Genomic DNA, 21,237 nt, shown 5'->3' on the forward strand with positions numbered 1-21,237 from the left:
TGGCGGGAGGCCTGCTTCTCCCTCTCCCACTCCCCCTGCTTGTGTTTCCTCTCTCTCTGTCTCTCTCTCTCTCTCTATCAAATAAATCATCAAAAAAATCATCAAAAAAAAAAACCCACAAAAACAAAATAAAAGTGTATTATTTAAACAATCTCTACACCCACCGTGGGGCTCAAACTCAAAACCCCAAGATCAAGAGCTAGCCAGGCACCCCCTTTGCTTTTTTTACTCTCCTAAAGTTACAGCTTATTCGTTAAAAAACAAAAATAAAAACAAACTCACTTGTTCATGTGTGAGATAAAGCCTATTCAAGTTAGTTTCCTTCTTATATATATATATTTTTTTAAGATTTTATTGATTTGGGGCGCCTGGGTGGCTCAGTTGGTTAAGCGACTGCCTTCTGCTCAGGTCATGATCCTGGAGTCCCGGGATCGAGTCCCACATCGGGCTCCCTGCTCTGCAGGGAGTCTGCTTCTCCCTCTGACCCTCTTCCCTCTCGTGCTCTCTATCTCTCATTCTCTCTCTCAAATAAATAAATAAAATCTTAAAAAAAAATAAAAATAAAAAAATAAAAAATAAAACACTTAAAAAAAAAAGATTTTATTGATTTATTTTAGAGAGAGACAGCCCAAGGAGGAGGCACAGAGCGGGAGGGAGGGAGAAAAATCTCAAGCAGACTCCCCGCTGAGCACGGAGCCCGATGTGGGGCTCAATCCCAGGACCCTGAGATCATGACCTGAGCTGAAACCAAGAGTTGGACACCCAACTGACTGCACCACCCAGGTGCCCCTTGTTCATATAATATAAGCAGGATACAGGAAAGTAGGCACTCTCTTACCTTCCAGAGCTCATGGTCTGGTGAGCCTTACAAGGTGAATGATCAGATGGATAGGGTGAGGCAGGTTGTCTTGAGTAGCCACCTAGTGGCCACCTGAGTGCCCCGAGGCAGCCACAGTACATTATATTGTTGACATAACAATGGCTGTGGGGGTATCTGTGTGGAGGAAGGGCTTGGCTGGACATTGGGACTCCAGGTAAAAGGAGTGGAAAAAATATGTGTAAACAGCTTATGGCTGTATTTAGTCCCTTCTTTGCTCTCCTTTAATGCTTTTTGTTCCTTTTCTCTTAGCCCCTTTGAGGTTCAAGTTGGCCCTGAAGCAGGCATGCAGAAAGTTCGTGCATGGGGCCCTGGCCTCCACAGCGGGATTGTTGGGCGGTCGGCGGACTTCGTGGTAGAGTCCATTGGCTCTGAAGTGGGGTCTCTGGGTAGGTGGAAGCGGCTGGCCAACAGCTTCTGGGGGGCTGACATGACACGAGGCTTGGGTCCCCGTGTCAGACTGAGAGTTGGGGCCTCCTCCAAGCCTCACTCCCCTTGGCCTCCTGACCCCCCCAAGCCCAACTCTTAATACCGCTGTGGGATTGCAATTTTCATTTTCCTCTTGCCCTTCAAGTTGCCCTCTGTCTCTTCTTTCATTCATTCATCCGCTAAACCTCATGGTAGAGGCTTCCTGTGGATGTTGTGCTTGAAACAGTGCTTGGAACATAGGAGGCACTTAGCAAATACTGTTGATTGATTCTTAGTTTAGATGAATGAATGAATTTTGCTGAAATTAGAAATTTGGAGAATAAATATTTTTCGGAGCAGAACAGTGTATATTAAATACACATCTGATGTATACAGGATTACTTCAGAACGGTGGTCAGCAAACCTGCTCTAAAAGGCCAAGAGAGCAAATATTTTAGTCTTGTGGGCCATATTCTCCCTGCTGCGGCCGTGGTAGCACCAAAGCAGCCAGAGAAAGGACGTAAGTGAAGGAGGGTGGCTGTGTCCCAGCAAAACCTTATGTACAGAAGTAGATAGTGAGTCAATTTGGCCCACTGGCCATAGTTTAATGACTGTCCGTTTTAGGTGGTAAAAATAAGCAAACTTGGAAAAAGAAGAAATCACCTTTAGTATTTCCTTCTAGAGAGAGAATCAGTGTTTTGGTATGATATTAAACCTTGGGCATACACTTCTAGACTTTTTTCTATACATGCACATGTAAATATTCATCTTCCACAAAAAATATCCAGGGGTAATCTTCCTATCTTCCTGCCTTAGATAAATAGAGGCTGTGTCTTGATTTTCCATGGCTTCTTTGGAATTCTGTTGCATGGATATGTCTACTGTTAGGCTCTCCGGTTATTTCCACGCTTTTCCTGTAGAAACAGTGCTGGGTACATATACTTTGTACCTAACTGTTTATGCATATCCTTGATTATTTCCTTCAGACAAAAACCCAGAACCTGATTTGATGGGGCAAAGTGTGGGCATTGGTTTAAGGTTTTGGTTGACTTGACTTGTTAGATGATGTTTAAAAAAACATAAAAATCCAACCCTTCCACGTCTAGTGAAGACTCAGTAGGCTTGGTTTTGTGGAAAAGGGACAGACACTGATTTCAGGCTTCTGGCTGATACTTGCTTTGAGGGAGTGAACTGGTAGTAACATAGAGTAGGTTCTTCCCACCATGCAACCAGGGGTCCCTCTCACCCTGTCCCCCAGGCTTTGCTATTGAAGGCCCCTCCCAGGCGAAGATTGAGTATGATGACCAGAATGATGGGTCATGTGATGTCAAGTACTGGCCCAAGGAACCTGGCGAATATGCTGTTCACATCATGTGTGATGACGAGGACATCAAGGACAGCCCATACATGGCCTTCATCCACCCAGCTGCAGGAGACTACAACCCGGATCTGGTGAGCCTGTTTGTCATGTTTCTGTTTTCTCTTCCTGGCTCCTGGCCCTCTCCGTGGTACCCAGAGAGTGACCTCAAGCAGCATGTTGAGGGATGGCAGCAAGGGGCCATGTAGAGCTTAGGAAGGACACTGGTCTGAGTTGGAACCCTGGTAGTACCGCTTAAGTACTTTTCTTTTCTTTCTTTTTTTTTTTTTTAAGATTTTATTTGTTTATTTGAGAGAGAGAGAATGAGAGAGAGCATGAGAGGGAGGAGGGTCAGAGGGAGAAGCAGACTCCCTGCTGAGCAGGGAGCCCGATGCGGGACTCGATCCTGGGACCCCAGCATCATGACCTGAGCCGAAGGCAGTTGCTTAACCAACTGAGCCACCCAGGCGCCCCCATTTGGTACTTTTCTAATGTTGGGCAAGTCAATCCTTAACCTCTCTGATTCTTGATTCTTTCTCTTTAAAGTGGAATGATAGCAGTGTCTGCTTCCCAGCGTTTCTGGGATGATTCAAGGAGCTAACGTGCATAAAGACAGCCCTTCGCCCAGTGCCTGGCTCATGCAGGGGGCTGCGGAGGCTGCTCTTCATAAATGAAAGGTGTTCTTTTTCTCCGCAGCTCCCTTCTCTTAAATTGGAGCAGTGTTTCTCAGAGCTTCTGTCACACTCTTAGGAGGCTGATAAGCATCGAGTCTGAGGCAGGCTGGCTGCTAGGAGGAAGCCTCCACACCCCCATGTGTGCTGCCCTGGCACACACAGGCAGCTCTTTGTAGGCTGGTGTCGGTCTGGGCCGGTTGCTCTTCCTTGTTGGCCAACGGCTGGTCCTTTGTTCTCTCTGGAAGCTGTAAACCTTAGGAACGTCTGTGGTAAAGGTTCTGAGCCCCCTCCATGTGGGAACATTGAACCTGGGCATGGCTGGAAGTCCCTGCCCTGGTTACTAGTTGTCTATATCTGCTCAGAATAAGGCATGGAGCCCCAGGCTAGCTTGGGGCTGGGTTTTTGAGAGTTTTCTTCCTCCTGGGAGGTTAATGATACTGTGTTTAATTTTTGAGTTACAACCTACTTGAGCATTTTCCTTCCCTAACCATGCTGTTACATAGGTACTGTGAAACCAGACTCAGGTGGTTTTGTTACCTTGTTCCCTGGTCACTGGTCATTATAGAGGGGGTTTCGTTGGGGCATTGTACAGAAAGAGAATCATTATTCTTTGCCCCAGGTCCAAGCATACGGGCCAGGTTTGGAGAAATCTGGGTGCATTGTCAACAACCTGTGTGAGTTCACCGTGGATCCTAAGGATGCTGGAAAAGCTCCCTTAAAGATATTTGCTCAGGTAAGTTTCCAGGGTCCACCTGTGCAGGTAATTATCAGGAGACATGATCTGTCACTGTAATGGCAAGTTGCTCAGTTCATCTGATCCTGTTTATTCATCCACATATTGGGAATCATAAGAATATTTATTATTAAATGGGATTCTAATATGTAAAGCAGGGTGCTTTTCTCATCTTTATGATTTGTATTCTTTGGAAACAAGGCTTGATTTCAGATTTCCCTGTACATGCCCTTCAGTGTGGTTAAAGCTACCTAGGCCATGACAGGAGGTTTGTAAATAAGAATTTATTAAATGTGTTTATTGAATTTAAATGCAGGAATTAAAATTAAGAAGTATTTTTTTAAAGATTTATTTTTTTATTTTAGTGAGAGAGAGAGAGAGTGGGCGAGCACATACCTGAGTGAGGGGAAGGGCAGAGGGAGAGAGAATCTCAAGCAGACCCCCGCTGAGCAGGGAGCCTGATGCCAGGGCTCGATCTCTAGATCCCGAGATCATGACCTGAGCTGATATCAAGAGTCGGACACTTAACCAACTGAGCCACCCAGGCGCCCCCAAATTAAGAAGTATTGAGTGGCCATGGCTTTCTATTAGGGTCATTGGCTCTTATGAAAAACAAATAAATACAGGCAGTGTTTTATCACCTGTGGTGATGGCATATCATAGTTGTTCCATGTTTTGTTGGATGGGTGGTGACTTGATGGTCTTGGGAAGCCATGGCGGCTCTGTTTGATGAAGACTGTGTGAGGGCCAGTTTCTCTTCTTTGCCCCTGCTCTTTTGCAGGATGGGGAAGGCCAGCCCATTGACATCCAGATGAAGAGCCGGATGGACGGCACGTATGCCTGCTCGTATACCCCGGTTAAGGCCATCAAGCACACCATTGCTGTGGTCTGGGGAGGCGTGAACATCCCACACAGCCCCTACAGGGTAGGTTGTGAAGCATAATCCTGGCCATTGTATGAAAAAGCCAAGTCCTGTGGTGGGTCTGGGCTCCATGCTAACTAACAATGTTTCACTGGGTCCAAGTGGAGGAAAACTTGGTTATAACTTTCTGCCATGTTCTTTTTAGGTCAGTATCGGGCAGGGTAGCCATCCCCAGAAGGTCAAGGTGTTTGGGCCAGGCGTGGAGCGAAGTGGACTGAAGGCAAATGAGCCTACTCATTTCACAGTGGACTGTACTGAGGCTGGGGAAGGTGAGAGGGGGCTTCCCCCAGTGCGGTAATTGCTGCTCCTTGAGGAAGCATGTTCTTTCTGGAACGTTCGAAGGGCGGTGAACTTTGAGCCAGAAAGCAGTGCACCTGAATAGGGAATTGTTCATCTAATGAGCATCTGTGGCAGTTCCTTGGTGAACTTTGCTAATCCTCTATTCCTCCTCCAAAGCCCTGACTTAGCACCCTCCCTTTGTCAGGCTTGTTACTGGAAACTTCCCAATTGCTTTTTTGGGGTGTTAGGTGAGCTGAGCTGGAAGCGATTGCATGGGACATGCTGTTTCTTGTACCCTGGTGCGCTCATAAGCTGGTCTGTTCCAGGTGATGTCAGCGTTGGCATTAAATGTGATGCCCGGGTGTTAAGTGAGGATGAGGAAGACGTGGACTTTGACATTATTCACAACGCCAACGACACGTTTACGGTCAAATATGTGCCTCCTGCCGCCGGGCGATACACTATCAAAGTTCTCTTTGCATCTCAGGTGTGTGTTTGGACCTGGGTTCTTTCTGGCCACCTGTGTGTGTATTTCCTTTTTTTTTTTTTTTTTTTTTTTTAAGCAATAGGGCCGTGTCTTGAGAATTCTGCTCAGGTTTTCCTCTCTGGTTCCTGAAAACCATGAAGAGGGGAAAGAAAACAAAAAGCAAAAAGCACCCAGAACTAAATTATTGCCATTTTCTAACAAAAGTGAGGCACAGCGTATTCAGTGGTTATAGCAGGGCTTTGGCAGGAGACTGGTTTGTTATAAATGCTTGTAAAGTTTTTGATTGAAATGAACTTCTAGACGTGTTCTGCTTTGACCGCTTTGAAGTAATGGCTTTGGCCTTGACCCCTAAACTTTTATAGGGAGAGGAGCTTTGAACTTTCAAACTGAGCTCATATTTACATGTGATAGGTGAGGATAAGGCGAGTGGTACCTAAAATGGAACAGTGGAATCCTGGTGATTCAAATTAACTTCACATAAGGATAGGAATGTCGAGAGAGAAAGTTCTGTGCCTGAAGGTCTTGGTCTTGGAATTGACTTCATCCGGTTAACCTGTTCTGCCTTTATTCTGATAACCTGCACCATTGTGAAGAATTATAATCCTTCTATTTCTGATCAGCTCCTCCCATTCCCCAAACGTTAGCTCCGAGCTATACCTGAGGACATGTCCTTTCGCCCAACCCTATATGTTATTGTCATTTGGGGTTTTATATTCTTGGTAGGATTTTTTGCATCCTAAGTACTCAACTTTGGTGTGAAAGGCTCAGAGTTTTCAGATTCGTTTGTAGGAAACCTTCCTTCCGCTGTGCACTAAGCAGGTCAAAGCCTGTGATGGAGGGGTCCAGGCATTTGTAAGTGACCCTTGGTGGCCCCTACCTGAGGCTAGAGTACGAAGACTTAACCCATGGGGATGGAAGTTTGCCCGCCACCCACCAGAGTCACAGAGGTCTCCCCCCCTCGCGTTGTGCAGAAGGCTAAGCTCCGGCAGACGATTCAGGGGCTTTCCTACTGAGATAGTGTCTCCCCTACAGGAAATCCCCGCCAGTCCTTTCAGAGTGAAAGTTGACCCATCCCATGATGCCAGCAAAGTGAAGGCAGAAGGCCCGGGGCTCAGCAAAGCAGGTAAGAGAGCATGCGGGACAGGCCATCCTGGAGGCCTTCTGCGGGCCAGTGGCCATGGGCATGTTTGGTCCAGGGACCTTGAGGGCCTCATATCCACCCAGGGCAGGTGTTCTCTTGGGGGTCCCATTCAGCAGGGGCAGTGCTCCTGCCCGAGCTGTTGGCAGTGCTCCGGAGTGCCGGCCCCCATCACCAGCCGCCTTCCTAGGACTGGTGCCGATGAACCTGTCAGTCTGGTTGTTGAAGAGTGAAACCACGCCAGCCAGGCCTGTCTCCTCACTTCACGGTCTCTCCTTCCAGGTGTGGAAAACGGGAAACCAACCCACTTCACGGTCTACACCAAAGGGGCCGGAAAAGCCCCGCTGAACGTGCAGTTCAGCAGCACCCTTCCTGGAGATGCCGTGAAGGACTTGGATATCATCGACAATTACGACTACTCCCACACTGTCAAATACACACCCACCCAGCAGGTAGGGTCCTTCCATTGCCCCTTCCCCCTCGGTGCTGGGCTGGACCCTTTGGACACCAAGGCTGCGATCTGTGCTGTGTCGAGGTGCTCCTCTGTGGGTGACGGGCTCTTCGTGCCTGTCATTCTGAGCCTCCCCAGGAGCACTGGCAAGAGGCCTGGCTAGTGCTGTGAGGTGGTCCTGAAGGTTTCCCTAAGAACAAGCGGGAAACTAGAGCGGGAAGCTAGCCCGACTCCCCATCCCCACCTCCCACCTCCATTTTGGCTTTCAGCAGAAGCAGGGAGCTCTTGAAATTCGGGACCTAGTGTCTGCCTCTTACCCCACACACTCTCCCATCCTTACCAGCTGCCCTTCATTCAGTCTTTCTTGATTACTCACAGGGGAGGAAGGGGGACGCCTGTGTGTTTTCTTGCTGGCCCTTTGTATAAGGTGGTAGAGTGGGTCTCTCTCAAAAGCCAGTTCAGCCTTTAGTCCCTCAGGCCCGAAATACTATCTAGGGCCCCACAAGATTCAGGAACACACACAGGATGTTACGATCCAGGCTACTTTGCTCTGATTATTTTAGGCCAGAAGCACCTAAAAAACGACCTCTCTGCCTCTCTGTGTGAATTCTTGTTTAATTTGTTCAAAATTGGGTTTGGCTTCATGGCCATACCTCTGGGGTGTGAGGAACAGATAACCCAGAAGAAAAGCCTGGATTTTACTATTTTTTTTTAAGATTTTATTTATTTGAGAGAGAGAGATTGAGCAGTCGAGAGAGAGAGAGAGAGAGAGAGAGAGAGGGGGCGAGCAAGCACAAGGGGAGGGGTCTGAGGGAGAAGCAGGCTCACTGCTGAGCAGGGAAGCCTGATGCGGGACTTGATCCTGGAACTCTGGGATCATGACCTGAGCCGAAGGCAGTTGCTTAACCAACTGAGCCACTCAGGTGCCCTGGATTTTACTATTTTTTATGCATAGCATTCTCCACGGTCATTTGAACCTCTCAGATTTTTTCTTTCCTGAGGAAAATAGTCCTGCTTCTGTGAGGAACCCTTTGTAGAAGAACAGGGGGGATGCTTTCTGTAGAAACACCACCCGAGAAGCATCCCTCCTGCCTGGCCCTCAGTGAGGGGCTGCCCGGAGTCTAGTGGGAAGGATTGAGGGGTACGGTGAGGATGAGGGGTGTGGTGCAGGTGTCCCCTTGCACTGGGGGCTACATGTCCTTGGAGATGGACTCTTTGGCGGTGGGAGGGGTTGTCTGGGGTGAGTTCTTGTGTGCCTCAGTACAGATGTGGTCTCTTATATGCAGACATCCTTCTTCCTGTGGTTTTTGTTTTTACTTTAATGAGGGGTTCATTATCAGTGATGGTAAAAATACTTTTGTACGTAGAATAACCTTTTCTCATCAGGCTGCTCAGTGCTACGTGGGTAATTATTTTCCTGCTGACGCTTCAGAAGGCTGGCGGGAGCCTCACCATTGGGAGCATCAGCTTGACATCATCCTTGTTGCCAATTCTCCACATTCCTTAGGAGAAGGTACCAGAAAGCATGGCCATGCACACTGGTCAAGGTCACAAGGTCTTAGACTCTTCTAAAAACATCTTGCTTTGTCCTCTGTCTATAAACCTTTTTGGGCTTTGGTTAAGCTTCTAGAAAGTAAGTTGCAGACATTAAGACAGAGTCAGGTTTTGGCCTGCACCCCCAGAAAGGGCTTCAGAACCTGTTGCCATTTGGGGCAGAGGTGGAGGCTAGAGAGGGAGGCTTCTTACTTCAAAATCACACAAGGTCAAGTTCATCCATTTCTTGGAGAACGGCAGGTGTGTCGGCAAGCTCAGTGGCTGTTTGGGGCTTTGCTCAAATGCTGCCTGTCCTATGTCCAAGGAGCCTGGCAGAGTCCTGGCGTCAGTCCCTGCCTCCAGTGTGAGTGGTGCCTCTCTGGTCCTTCTTATTTAGCATTTAGAACAAGATTTACGGTTTCATTTTTTGGGCATGTTGCAGTTCTGCATATTTCTCTATGGCGAAGAAAAAATTGAATTTCTTCTCTTGGATGGTGAGTTCCCCAACGATGGGATATCATGTCCTATACATATCTTTCCATTCCCAGTCTTGAGCACAGGGCCTGATGCTGTAGGTTCTTCACATGGGTTTATGGCTTAAAGGGTGAATACACAATGTGGAACCTCTACACACAGGCAGAGAACTTTGTAGGGACAGTGAGGCCAACACATTCTCATGCACCTTTGATCTCTCTTTTCTGAAGAGCGGCAGACAGCTCAAGATTGGGTTAAATAAGCTTGCCTTTTGAGCTGTGCCCTTGGATGTGGTTAAGAGGCCTGGGTCGGGGCGCCTGGGTGGCTCAGTCGTTAAGCATCTGCCTTTGGCTCAGGTCATGATCCCAGGATCCTGGGATCGAGCCCTGCATCGGGCTCCCTGCTCGGCGGGAAGCCTGCTTCTCCCTCTCCCACTCCCCCTGCTTGTGTTCCCTCTCTGTGTGTGTGTGTCTCTCTCTCTCTCTCTCAAATGAATAAATAAATAAATCTTTAAAGGAAAAGATAAAAAAGAGGCCTGGGTCAGCCCAGAGGCCATGCCCAACATGGAGGCAGGGAGGATACTTTGAGGGTTGGTGCCCAGAGGCGCACCTTTTTGTTGTCGTTTTAGGGAATAACAGGCTGGAACTTTCTAGAAATGTAGTTGTTTGGTGTGTGGAGAGATGGCAGTGGGTCCTGGCCCAGGGGGAGCGTGTTGCCCTCAGAATACGGGCCGTGCTGTATGAAGAGCTGTCCCCTGCAGGGTCTCTGAGTCACAGTTTGATGATGCCCGCTGACCTGCAGTGGACCAGTTATGGTCTTGTCGGAAGGCCGTGGTCAGAGCTCGTTTTGCCTTGGTGGGGTGTCACTTGTTGGGTTGGGGCTTGAGGATCCTCCCCAAGGTCAGACAGAAGGCTTGATTTTATGGAAGGGAGATCACACAATGCCATATTCACCCACAGATTTTTGCCTTCTGTGCTTTTGGTTGTCTGTGACCTCAAGGGACTTCAGTCTCTCACCCCATAGTCCCTCACGTAGAGCGAGCGCTTTGAGAAGCTGGTGGCAGCAACTCCATGACCTGCCAGGTCAGAAGCCACTGGGAATCGGCAACCCCACCTACTTCCTGGGGGTGCCTCGGGGAGACCCTGTGGGTTCACTGAGCCTCCTGCCTGTTCCAGAGATCTCTGGAGGAGGGGGCTGTGGGTGGCTCACTTTATCTTGTCCTCACCTGAGCTCTTGGGTCAGAGTCTTACATTCGTGCGTGGTGCAGGGTGGGATTAAGGTCTTAGAGGCGCAGAGGGGGGAGAATAAAACTGTCCTGCAGTCAGCAAGGTCGTGGTGAAATGCACCAGTGGTCATTGCTCCGACATTCCTGATGTCACCGCCACTCTGGGGGAAAAGCACAGTCCGTTCCTTAGCTGGGGCCCAGAGGAAACCTTAAACGGTACAGGCCATTGCAGGTGTAAGTCCCTTAAGATTTCTTCCTCCCCCTTGTTAGGTTATTTGAGGTAGAGTTCATTTCCTCTCTGAGTTTTTGTTTTGTTTTTTTTCATAACTGGTAATGAGAACACACTTTCTTTTATGGGATGGGTAGGCTTAACTGAAAGAGGATTTTTCCCTCTCCTGTGGCACTCCAGAGACGCAATCAGAAGACTTCCAGGGCTGGTAGAGAAGGTTTTTCCATGACCCATGGTCAGCCGTGAGGCCTCTCCCTCAAGGAGTTAGGGACTTGTGGGCAAATGGAAGCTTGGGACGAGCTGGCATGATGGGAATGCCACGGTGGCTGAAGCCACAAGTCACTCCCTGACTTCCTTATTACAAGGAGGAGACCTGTCCTGTCCTGGGCTGGCTCTCAGCTCTGTTGGCTCGGACCCGTGCACGTTCTACCATGAAACGTTACACCCTTGAGGCAGGGGGCCAGTTGGTTTGTGTGCGCTGCCAATAAATCCTGGAGAATCAGTCCTCCCTCCTTCATTGATGCAACCAATTTTTTTCTTGGCTTTTGCCCCCCCCCTTTTTTTATTATGAAAAGCAATGGGAGAAAATATATGTGGGCCAAAAGCTACAACCTTTTAACACTTGATCACTGACAGCTTTCACTAGAACCTGAATTCTGGTGAGCCCCCCGGATTCTTGGGGGGGCGTCGTCTCTCCCTCCACGGCCTTTTACGTTCTGGCCGGGGTGTTTGAGGTGAGGGAGAGCTTCATCTACTGAGACAGCTCTGAGCTTTCATGGAGTCTGGGTTTGGCAGAGAAGGGTGCTTAGCCGCCGGGAGAGGGGAAGCCAGCAGGGAGTGGGCCCGGACCAGCCTGAGGAGAACCACCCTGCACATGCAGTTGTATCGCGCTCCCGTGGCCCCCAGGGCTTCGAACAACGGGCCTGCCAAACCCACAGACAGGATTCCCTTTACACTTGAACCTTTTCTTTCCGTGACATAGATGTGGGAGTTTAGAGGCTGCTTTAGTGTGCAGATCCTTTTCACAGTCTGGTGGCCTAAAATTGATTTCCGAGACGTAGAAAAAGCTGGTTTTGTTCAGTGCGAGGCTCCCATAGATGGCAGCTTTACCCGTGGCCGGGGTCGGGTGTGTGCTGGGCAGGAGGTAGTATGGCCGAGCAGCTGGGACGCGGGTCTGCGTGCCACGGGTATGAGGTTCAGCTCTCATACTACCAGGCATGTGATTTGGGGCAAGTGACTCTACCTCCCTGAGCTGTAGCTTCCTTTCCTGGAAAAATGGGGTCAATAGTGGGAACCACCCCTTCAGACTATTTGGAAATTGAGTCAAGGAAATGCTTAAAAGCACAGCGTACAGTATGCTTTTTAAGTCGCCCCTGTTGTTCTTAGGCTGCTCTGATTTTATCTCACTTCTCGCTTGCTTTTGCCATGGGGCCAGAAGCTTAGAGAAATATGTCTGTGGTGTTTCTAAATCCACTGGAGTCAAGTGCCCTGTGTCTCTGGAAGAATTAAAGATTTAGAAGACAGGTTTAAACAAGTTAGGGGGCACCTGGGTGGCTCAGTTGGTTCAGCATTTGCCTTTGGCTCAGGTCATGATCCAGGACCCCAGGACCCTGGGATCGAGTCCCTCATCAGGCTCCTTGCTAAGCGGGAGCCTGCGTCTCCCTTTCCCACTCCCCCTGCTTGTGCTCTCTCTCTCTCTCTCTGACAAATAAATAAATAAAATCTTTAAAAAAAACAAAATAAAATAAACAGCAAGTTAGATGTTGGTGCCCAAAGGTGCACTCGGTTTCCTCTCGTTCCAGGGCTGTATGCAGGTGCTGGTGACGTATGGTGGCGACCCCATCCCTAAAAGCCCTTTCACCGTGGGCGTGGCCGCTCCGCTGGATCTGAGCAAGATCAGAATTAATGGGCTGGAGAACAGTAAGTGCGTGGATGCAGGGGAGACGGGTCACTGAAGACCACCCACCGGGGCCGCCAGTTAGATACCTTTCAAAAGACAATTTGCAGGGAAGCAGACTCTGCCATAAGAGACCTTGCAGTGGGATGGACGTGGGTGTGAACTGGGGCCACGCGGCGGGGTCGTTCTGGGACCCTACCTGCGCTTAACCTCCCCAAGCCTCCATTCCCTCATCCCGTAGTGGGGGAGGGGTGGTCAAGCACACTGACATTCGTGGGAATATTTTGAAAGGTAAATGAGCTCATAATTCAGGGGCTGGCGCGTCGTCAGCCTTCAGTAACTGCTGCCATCACAGTGGGATGTTTTCATCGCAAATAGAAGTTGGGACGCATTGCCTTCTGGTGACTTTGTACTGTGCTCGCTGTCCTTGGCCATGGGATCTACATGAGGGTGGACAGTAGCATAAAAGCCAACTCCCCGGCACTCAGAAACCGCGACTCTGATGCAACCCCCACCCCCACCCCAATATTCCTTTAGCTTGGTAGGTATCTTGTTAGTGTAAGCTCATTTATTTTAAAATGTTTTCATTTGTTGTATTAGGGAAAATTCCAAACATACAAAAGTAAAGACAGTGGTAGAATATAAACACTGATGTACTTATCACTCAGCTTCAGAAGTTCAACACATAATCGTAAAATTCTGCTTTTTACACAAAATAAGGCATAAATCCATTTTCCTCTTAAAAAACACCACCGTTGAGAGTAAACTCCACTCTCTCCGTCACCTCTTATTCTTCCTAGGGTGAATCAGGGTTATCCGTTCAGTGTCTGTCCTTTGAGACCTTCTCTCTCCATCTGTGTGGGCATATGCGTCAGCAGCAAACGTTTGGCAGTGTTCATTTTGCATTAAAGTCATGCCTGTACACCCATATGTTTGCAGCCTGCCTTTTGACGTGAGCAGTGCATCTTGGAGAATATTCACACCTCTGTCCCCTTGTTGGCACGATCTGCCATGTGGCTGAAGCCTGGCCACACCTCTGTAGCACACACTCAGCTGATTTCAGGGTCGCGTGGGGTTCAGTGCATACCCCCTGGGCAGGCCTCTTTGGTCTCAGTGGACCATCAAGGAGCACCTTCACTCACCTGTGACTCAAACGGACGAGTTGTGAATGAGGCCACCTCCTAGCTCTGGGCTCTCTGAAGCCGTCCCTGGAGGGCAGCCAGCTCTGAGCATATGAAAGTCACTGGCCAGTCCTTTCATGTGTCTCCTCATTGCTGCTTCTTCTGAGACACCTAGGGCTTCAATTCCAGACCAGGAAAAGCACAATGCCGATTAGGAAAAGCCTTTGGGCCATGGTGCTCCAAGGCTGCCTTGCTTGTGATTCGGAGGTGCTGGTCTTGGTAGGCCCCATACTGCCCTAGAGTCAGGATTTCCCTGGCTTGTGGTGAGAGCCCTACGCTCACAATGCTGTCATTTTGGTTCAGAGTCCTTTCCCTTTGTTTTGGTCAAATACAACACATGGGTTTTCTGTGGCCCTGCTTTATAGAGACCTTTCAAATATCAGCGCAGTATAGAGAGTCAGTTCTTCAGACTCACTTCGGTGCCCCTGCATTGGCCAGCTCTGTGACTTTTGCCTTGTTGGCTGTGGGATTAAATTTGCTTCCAAGAATTAGTAAATAAAACATTGGCTTATGGTAATGTTTTGATATAAAGTTATACCAAAAGTAAGTAAAGGAGAGAGGACAGTGTCAGATTATAATTTACTAGTTGGCAGAGCAGATTGTGGGGTCCAGTAAATTTATGTGTGTGTCCCACCTTTGTGGTCTGCTGTGTACGGCACCCTGGACACATTCCTTCGCCTCGAAGCCTCGGTTTTCCCATCTGTTAAAGCCATTGGTAACTAATAAATACCCTATAGGGTTGTGGTAAAAATTAAAGGAGGTGGTATGCTGTACTCGGCCCTGGGGATAAAGTGCAGTCATTAAGTAACCAATCATTATTGGTTTTTAAGGAACCCGTCGTTATTGTATCAGTAAGTGTCAGCTGTCGTTGTTATTAATGGCATCGTTAGTTAGTAGCTGTTCTTAGACTGGTTGTTACCCAGGGAAATGCTGATTATCCCGACCCAGTCTTGCTTCTTGTCCTTGCATCCGCCCTCGCTTGTTGCCCGGGCTGAGGTAATGCCTCGTGTCCAGGGAACCCTCACTGTTCTGCTCTCAGCGGTTCCTGCTGCTGAAAAGGGCCAGCTCCTCACCTGGGCGTGTCCCCCTCTTCCAGGAGTCGAAGTTGGGAAGGGTCAAGAGTTCGCCATCGACACGAAGGGGGCAGGAGGCCAAGGGAAGCTGGATGTGACGATCCTGAGCCCCTCGAGGAAGGTTGTGCCTTGTATGGTGGCACCCGTGGTGGGCCGGGAGAGCAGCACGGCCAAGTTCATCCCTCGGGAGGAGGGGCTGTATGCTGTAGATGTCACCTACGATGGACACCCCGTGCCTGGGAGCCCCTACACGGTGGAGGCTTCACTGCCGCCAGACCCCACCAAGGTCAGCTTTCATTTCTGTACCCGGACTTGTCTCCTATCATCAAATATAACATGGGCGTCCTTCACTGATCCTGCTTGACCAAGGCCTGTAGAAAATCGTTTTCTGAGGAAGGTCCATTCTCAACGGCTGACAGAAGTATTTTCTCTTACAGTTCAGCCGGAGGGGTCCCTTGGGCAGCCGGGTGTCCTCCCCACTGCTCCTCTTGCTCTCTGGCGGTGAGGGAGTCCCCTTCTCTGAGTTCTGTCCCCTTCCCTTGTTAGCATAATAACAGCGCTCGCTTCACAGTGAGCCTGTAAGGGTGAGGCGAGATCGTGCCGGTGGAGGCCTCAGCCCCATGTCCAGCACGCAGGGCGAGCTCACCCTGCAGAAGCCATATAGCTCAATGTCAAAATATATGAGTCTCATTATCATTTCTTCCTAGTAGCCCTGAATCAAGGGTTTTAGAGTATTTTCAGTGGTCTGAACGGCATGAATCCTGTAAAAACGGTCTTATTTGTTGAATCAGAGCTGAAAGCCCCATCCCCACCCTCTTGTAAAAGCAGTTTCGTTTATTCGTTTGGTTTTTAAATTTTTGTGTTAGACTTTAGTTTTTTTGTGGCTTTTTTTTAATATATTTTTAAAAAATTTATTTATTTATTTGAGAGAGAGAAAGAATGAGCACAAGCAGGAGGAGCAGGAGAGGGAGAAGCAGGCTCCCCGCTGAGCAGGGAGCCCAATGCGGGGCTCCATCCCAGCACCCTGGGATCATGACCTGAGCTGAAGGCAGACATTTAACCGACTAAACCACCCAGGCACCCCTAGACTTTAGTTTTTTAGAGCAGTTTTAGGTTCATAGCAAAATGGAGAGGGGGGTACAGAGATTTCCCTCCTACCCCCTGTGCCTCCCCATTATCACCATCCCTCAGCAGCGCGGTGCATTTGTTCATACTGATGTACCGGCATTGACGGACTGTTCACCCCAGATACATAGTGTACAGGAGGGTTCACTCGGGATGCTATGCATTCCACGGGTTTGGACAGATGTATCATGACACATACCCACCACTCTAGGGTCATGTTTTATTATGGGGAGTTTGTTGAGGGAGGTGTAGCTGTCAAAGCAACAGGGAGGTCCATAAAACCATCCTACGAGCGTTCAGCCCTGAATGTGTCTGTGAGACGAGATGTCAGGCCTCCACCTCCGGCCCTGTGGTTCAGAAGTGCTGGGCACGGCAGGAAGGGAAGTCACCCCCACAGAGGACCACGCCTCTGTGCTGTGGCTTTCAGTGTTGAATGAGCTCACAGGCGTGTCTCCCTCTCGTAGCCGTTCGCAGCCTGGATTGCACTGTGGCTCCAGCTCGGTGTCGGTCTGACACGAGGTAGGCCCCAGGGAGAAGGGGCCCTCGAGTGAGAGGCAGCTCAGCGCTGAGTGCAGGCTGGGGTAGTAAAGTAGGGCTGGCCGAGGCAGAGTGTGACTTTTACTCTCTTCAACCAGGTGAAGGCCCATGGTCCTGGCCTTGAAGGTGGTCTCGTGGGCAAGCCTGCTGAGTTCACCATCGACACCAAAGGAGCAGGCACAGGAGGTCTGGGCCTCACTGTGGAAGGTCCGTGCGAGGCCAAAATTGAATGTTCTGACAATGGTGATGGGACCTGCTCCGTCTCTTACCTGCCCACAAAGCCTGGGGAGTACTTTGTCAACATTCTCTTTGAAGAAGTCCACATACCTGGTTCTCCCTTCAAAGCCGACATTGAAATGCCTTTCGACCCCTCTAAAGTCGTGGCTTTGGGACCAGGTCTCCAGCATGGGAAGGTGGGCGAAGCCGGGCTTCTGAGTGTTGACTGTTCGGAAGCGGGGCCCGGGGCCCTGGGCCTGGAAGCCATCTCAGACTCGGGAGCAAAAGCCGAAGTCTGTATTGAAAACAACAAAGACGGCACCTACGCGGTGACCTACGTGCCCCTGACTGCCGGCATGTACACTCTGACCATGAAGTATGGCGGTGAGCTGGTACCCCACTTCCCCGCCAGGGTCAAGGTGGAGCCTGCCGTGGACACCAGCAGGGTCAAAGTCTTTGGGCCAGGAATAGAAGGAAAAGGTGGGTTTCATTAAAAAAAAAAAGGGGTGGGGGAAGGTTGCAAAATAACTTGGGACTTAGGGGTCACCAGAGACTCAGAGCTGCAAACAGACATGCCCATGGGGGCCAGGTGGGGCATAAGAAAACACCCACCTGTGCTGTCGGTATCAGGAGGGGAGGGACCACAGCAGAGCAGGTGAGCACGTGGCATTTCTGCTGCCGACCCTGGCTTTGTTTCTCCAGGGGGAGCAGGGCCCAGCACTGCCTGCAGATGTTCCTATTTTTCTGGCAAAGCCAGAAATCTTGATTTTTACGTGGAAATTCAAGATCTTTCATTTTTGGCACTCATTGAAAAGGTTTAAAATGTGGTGCTCTTACCATACTTGCTGCAGAGTAGATCTGTCTTTTCCCTTTAACCTGTCCGAGAGCCCCACCTTTGTCCAAAAAGTGTGCAAGGAGTCGTGTTGTCATGGGTGGGGGCTTCCACAGGCCACCTGGGAAGAAGCAGCTTTTGCAGGGTGGTGGCAGGGGGAGGTGGTCATTAATACTCTTGATTTGGAGAGTCAGAGAAAACAGCCGTCTGCTGTCCCTGAACTTAGACATAATGTACCTAAAGTGCCGAGAACCCTGGTTCTTGGATTTGGTCTGAGGTCCCGGGTATTGGTGACGTTCTCCTCTGTGTGATTGCTCCGCAGACGTGTTTCGCGAAGCCACCACCGACTTCACGGTCGATTCACGGCCCCTGACACAGGTGGGGGGCGACCACATCAAAGCCCACATTGCCAACCCCTCAGGGGCCTCTACCGAGTGCTTTGTCACGGACAATGCTGATGGGACCTACCAGGTGGAGTACACGCCCTTCGAGAAAGGTGAGTTGACTTCTTCTTGGACATGACCATCATTCAGAGCTGCGCTGGGCCATTTCCTTTGGTGACTGGTGCTCACTCCTGCCCTATGTGTCTGGCCTGTCTCAGCAGAGGCACGGACAGAGTGACAGGGACATGCAGAAATCTTCCCCAGCAGAGCCACTGTGCACTCAGTGCCTGACGTGCTGGCCCTGGTGTGTGACATCTGGGCCAGGGTTAGCCTCAGGCTCCTCTGAGAGGCTTATGGCTGATGTCATGGCATAGTGCCCATTTGTATCTTTTTTTTTAAACATAATTTCTTTCTTGAATATTAGCAATTACTTAAAAATTTGATAAATCATGAAAGGATAAAGAAAAAAAAGCACTATAAATATTTTGGTAGCGGTATATTCAGTCTCTTTAGGTAGATGCATGTATATTCTATTTCATGGATTTCCTTTTATCTCTTGGCTAATGACTGGGGGAAGTTTTTTCCAAATCAGGATAGTGCATTTAAGATGACTTAACTTGAATACAGAGTTAGTGATATTTGCTTGGGGGAGAGGCCTTGCGTGTTGTATATGTGTTGGGGACGGAGGGCTGTGTGGCTGCCAGATGAACAGAAAGCATAAATAAACAGCTATGTTTTTAAAAAATCAGATCATCTCAATATTGTACTATTTCTTTAACCTGCTTGTTTCCCATAACATGGCCCTAGTGGATAGATAGATATGAGTGCTGGATGAAACTCTGTAGGAGGGGCTTACTTCCCACAAGGAGGTGACTCCTGTGCAAATATGTTTCTGCTTGTCGTTTTGAAACAGGTCTCCACGTAGTGGAGGTGACATACGATGATGTACCCATCCCACATAGTCCCTTCAAAGTGGCTGTAACCGAAGGCTGCCAGCCCTCTCGGGTTCAAGCCCAAGGACCAGGATTGAAAGAGGCCTTTACCAACAAACCCAGCGTCTTCACCGTGGTTACCAGGTGAGCAAGGCCGTGGGATCTGTGTGTTGACTCTAAAAGGAGTAGCCCTGGGTAGTTTGTTTATTAATTTATTTTCTGCCTTCTTGCATTCTTTTTTCTTCAAATCCAATGAATTAACATATAGTGTATTATTAGTTTCAGAGGTCAGAGGTCAGTGACTCATCAGTCTTATATAGTACCCAGTGGTCATTACGTCATGTGCCCTCCTTAATGTTCATAACTAAAGGAGTCTTTTTTTTTTCTAAGATTTTATTTACTTGAGAGAGAGAGCGAGTGCGTGTGCACATGAGTCGGGGGAGGGGCAGAGGGAGAAGCAGACTCCCTGCTCAGTGGGGCTGACGGCTTAATGCAGGGCTCAATCCCAGGACCCTGGGATCAAGAACCCCAGCCAAAGGCAGACATTTAACCAACTGAGCCACCCTGGCGCCCCTCTAAAGGAGTTTTATGGGTATATTCTACATATGTGTCCTAGTCTCCCAACTTTTGAGAGGCTTTTTTTTTTCCATGGTGTATGAGGCATTTTCTTTTGTAGAGACTTAATGCTACAGAGAGAGGCCAAGTATACCTCAAAAAGTACCAGAAAGCCCTTGGTTATTGTCCTAATGTTGCTGAGCAAACCAGAACTAGATGGCAGCTCCTCACCTTGATAATGCAGAAACATATAGTCCATTTCCTAGTTAAGTGAAATATTAGAAGTCGTCCTCCTAGAATTGGTCACAGATGCAATTAGATGTGAACAACCAATGAAGGATAAGCATTGGAAAAGGGGGGGCACTCAGAGCTGTCTGTATATTACGTTGTTGAGGAATTTTCAGTAATTGAGTCAGGTCGGCTCACTGGGATTGTTGATCGATTTTAAAATAATTCTGGCAATAAACAGACTAGCATGAACCACTAGTACCACTTCCCTCTTTTTTCCACCCTTTCCAGAGGGGCCGGCATTGGTGGGCTCGGCATAACTGTGGAGGGGCCATCAGAGTCGAAGATCAACTGCAGAGACAACAAAGATGGAAGTTGTAGTGCCGAGTACACCCCCTTCGCTCCAGGGGACTACGACGTTAACATCACGTATGGAGGAGCCCACATCCCTGGTAAGCGGTCCCGCAGAAAGGGACCCAAAGCATAACGATTTGGCACGAAAGCAGGTTTCATCTTGCTTATCTCTGAGCGGGAAAGAGAGTCTGAGATTTGCAGTCGGTGTGAAGGGAGAACTTGCCTTATGGCTGTACCTCTAAGACTGTCCCAACTCCCAGTAGGACCTTACGTAACCTGGCAAAACGAATTGGCTTGGCATTTTGACTGGAAATTTTTCACGTGTTGGAGGACCCAGTTCTTAATTTAAGGGAAAGCTGATTTTTTTTTTTTTTTAACAAAGGTGAAAATCTCCACTTTAGTCTGTGGTTGGTTCTTCTTCACCTTATACCTGTTTTCTTATTTTCTGCTTTTCGTGGACAGTCCTGGTAGCCGAAAGAGACCCACAAACTCAATTTTTTTTTTTTTAAGATTTTATTTATTTATTTGACAGAGAGAGACACAGCAAGAGAGGGAACACAAGCAGGGGGAGTGGGAGAGGGAGAAGCAGGCTTCCCGCGGAGCAGGGAGCCCGATGCAGGGCTCGATCCCAGGACCCTGGGATCATGACCTGAGCCGAAGGCAGACGCTTAACGACGGAGCCACCCAGGCGCCCCTCAAATTCTTATTTATTAATTTCTTTTCTAATTCATGATGTATATACACTTGCTGTAAAGCAGGGTTTGTCGGGTGCCTGGCTGGCTCGGTCAGTGGAGTGCACAACTCTTGATCTCGGGGTTGCATGTTTGAGCCCCACATTGGGTGTAGGGATTACATAAAAAAAACCAGATCTTTAAAAAAAACAAAAACAAGGTTTGTCATCCTTAGCACCATTGACATTTTGGGTGGGATAATTCTTTGTTGTTGTGGGGAGGGGGGCTGTCCTGTGCTTTGTAGGGTATTTAGTAGCATTCCACCACCCCTACCCTCCTTCATTTTGGGACACCCAAAAATGTCTCTAGCCACTGCCAAGTGTCCACTCCGGGACAAAATCACCTCTAGTTGAGAACCACTGCTATATATGATTGAAACAATGAGAAATATGACTTCAGTAACGAA

The 21,237-nt window shown here is 48.9% G+C and overlaps 1 protein-coding gene and 1 long non-coding RNA gene across 5 annotated transcripts in view; one reads left to right on the forward strand and one right to left on the reverse strand.

The window, feature by feature from the left end:
• The window catches only part of LOC112834289 (uncharacterized), a 32,928-nt gene extending 32,010 nt beyond the window's left edge, over nt 1-918 (reverse strand). Inside the window, exon 1 of the long non-coding RNA XR_012380910.1 lies at nt 839-918. This is a non-coding gene — a long non-coding RNA (uncharacterized lncRNA). The remainder of the gene's footprint in view (nt 1-838) is intronic.
• The window catches only part of FLNB (filamin B), a 145,201-nt gene that overhangs the window by 83,214 nt on the left and 40,750 nt on the right, over nt 1-21,237 (forward strand). For all 4 annotated transcript variants that reach the window (XM_025885762.2, XM_073901412.1, XM_025885759.2 and 1 more), the window contains exons 11-24: nt 1,130-1,266; nt 2,544-2,737; nt 3,936-4,049; nt 4,831-4,974; nt 5,117-5,240; nt 5,577-5,737; nt 6,770-6,860; nt 7,158-7,327; nt 12,590-12,707; nt 14,962-15,224; nt 16,699-17,296; nt 17,971-18,144; nt 18,945-19,107; nt 20,038-20,198. In XM_025885762.2, coding sequence (XP_025741547.2) covers nt 1,130-1,266; nt 2,544-2,737; nt 3,936-4,049; nt 4,831-4,974; nt 5,117-5,240; nt 5,577-5,737; nt 6,770-6,860; nt 7,158-7,327; nt 12,590-12,707; nt 14,962-15,224; nt 16,699-17,296; nt 17,971-18,144; nt 18,945-19,107; nt 20,038-20,198 — 2,612 coding nt within the window. The remainder of the gene's footprint in view (nt 1-1,129; nt 1,267-2,543; nt 2,738-3,935; nt 4,050-4,830; nt 4,975-5,116; nt 5,241-5,576; nt 5,738-6,769; nt 6,861-7,157; nt 7,328-12,589; nt 12,708-14,961; nt 15,225-16,698; nt 17,297-17,970; nt 18,145-18,944; nt 19,108-20,037; nt 20,199-21,237) is intronic.

Source organism: Callorhinus ursinus, unplaced genomic scaffold (assembly GCF_003265705.2).
Source record: "Callorhinus ursinus isolate GAN/ISIS: 27379988/994484 unplaced genomic scaffold, GSC_fseal_2.0 scaffold15, whole genome shotgun sequence".
NCBI classification, from domain to species: domain Eukaryota; kingdom Metazoa; phylum Chordata; class Mammalia; order Carnivora; family Otariidae; genus Callorhinus; species Callorhinus ursinus.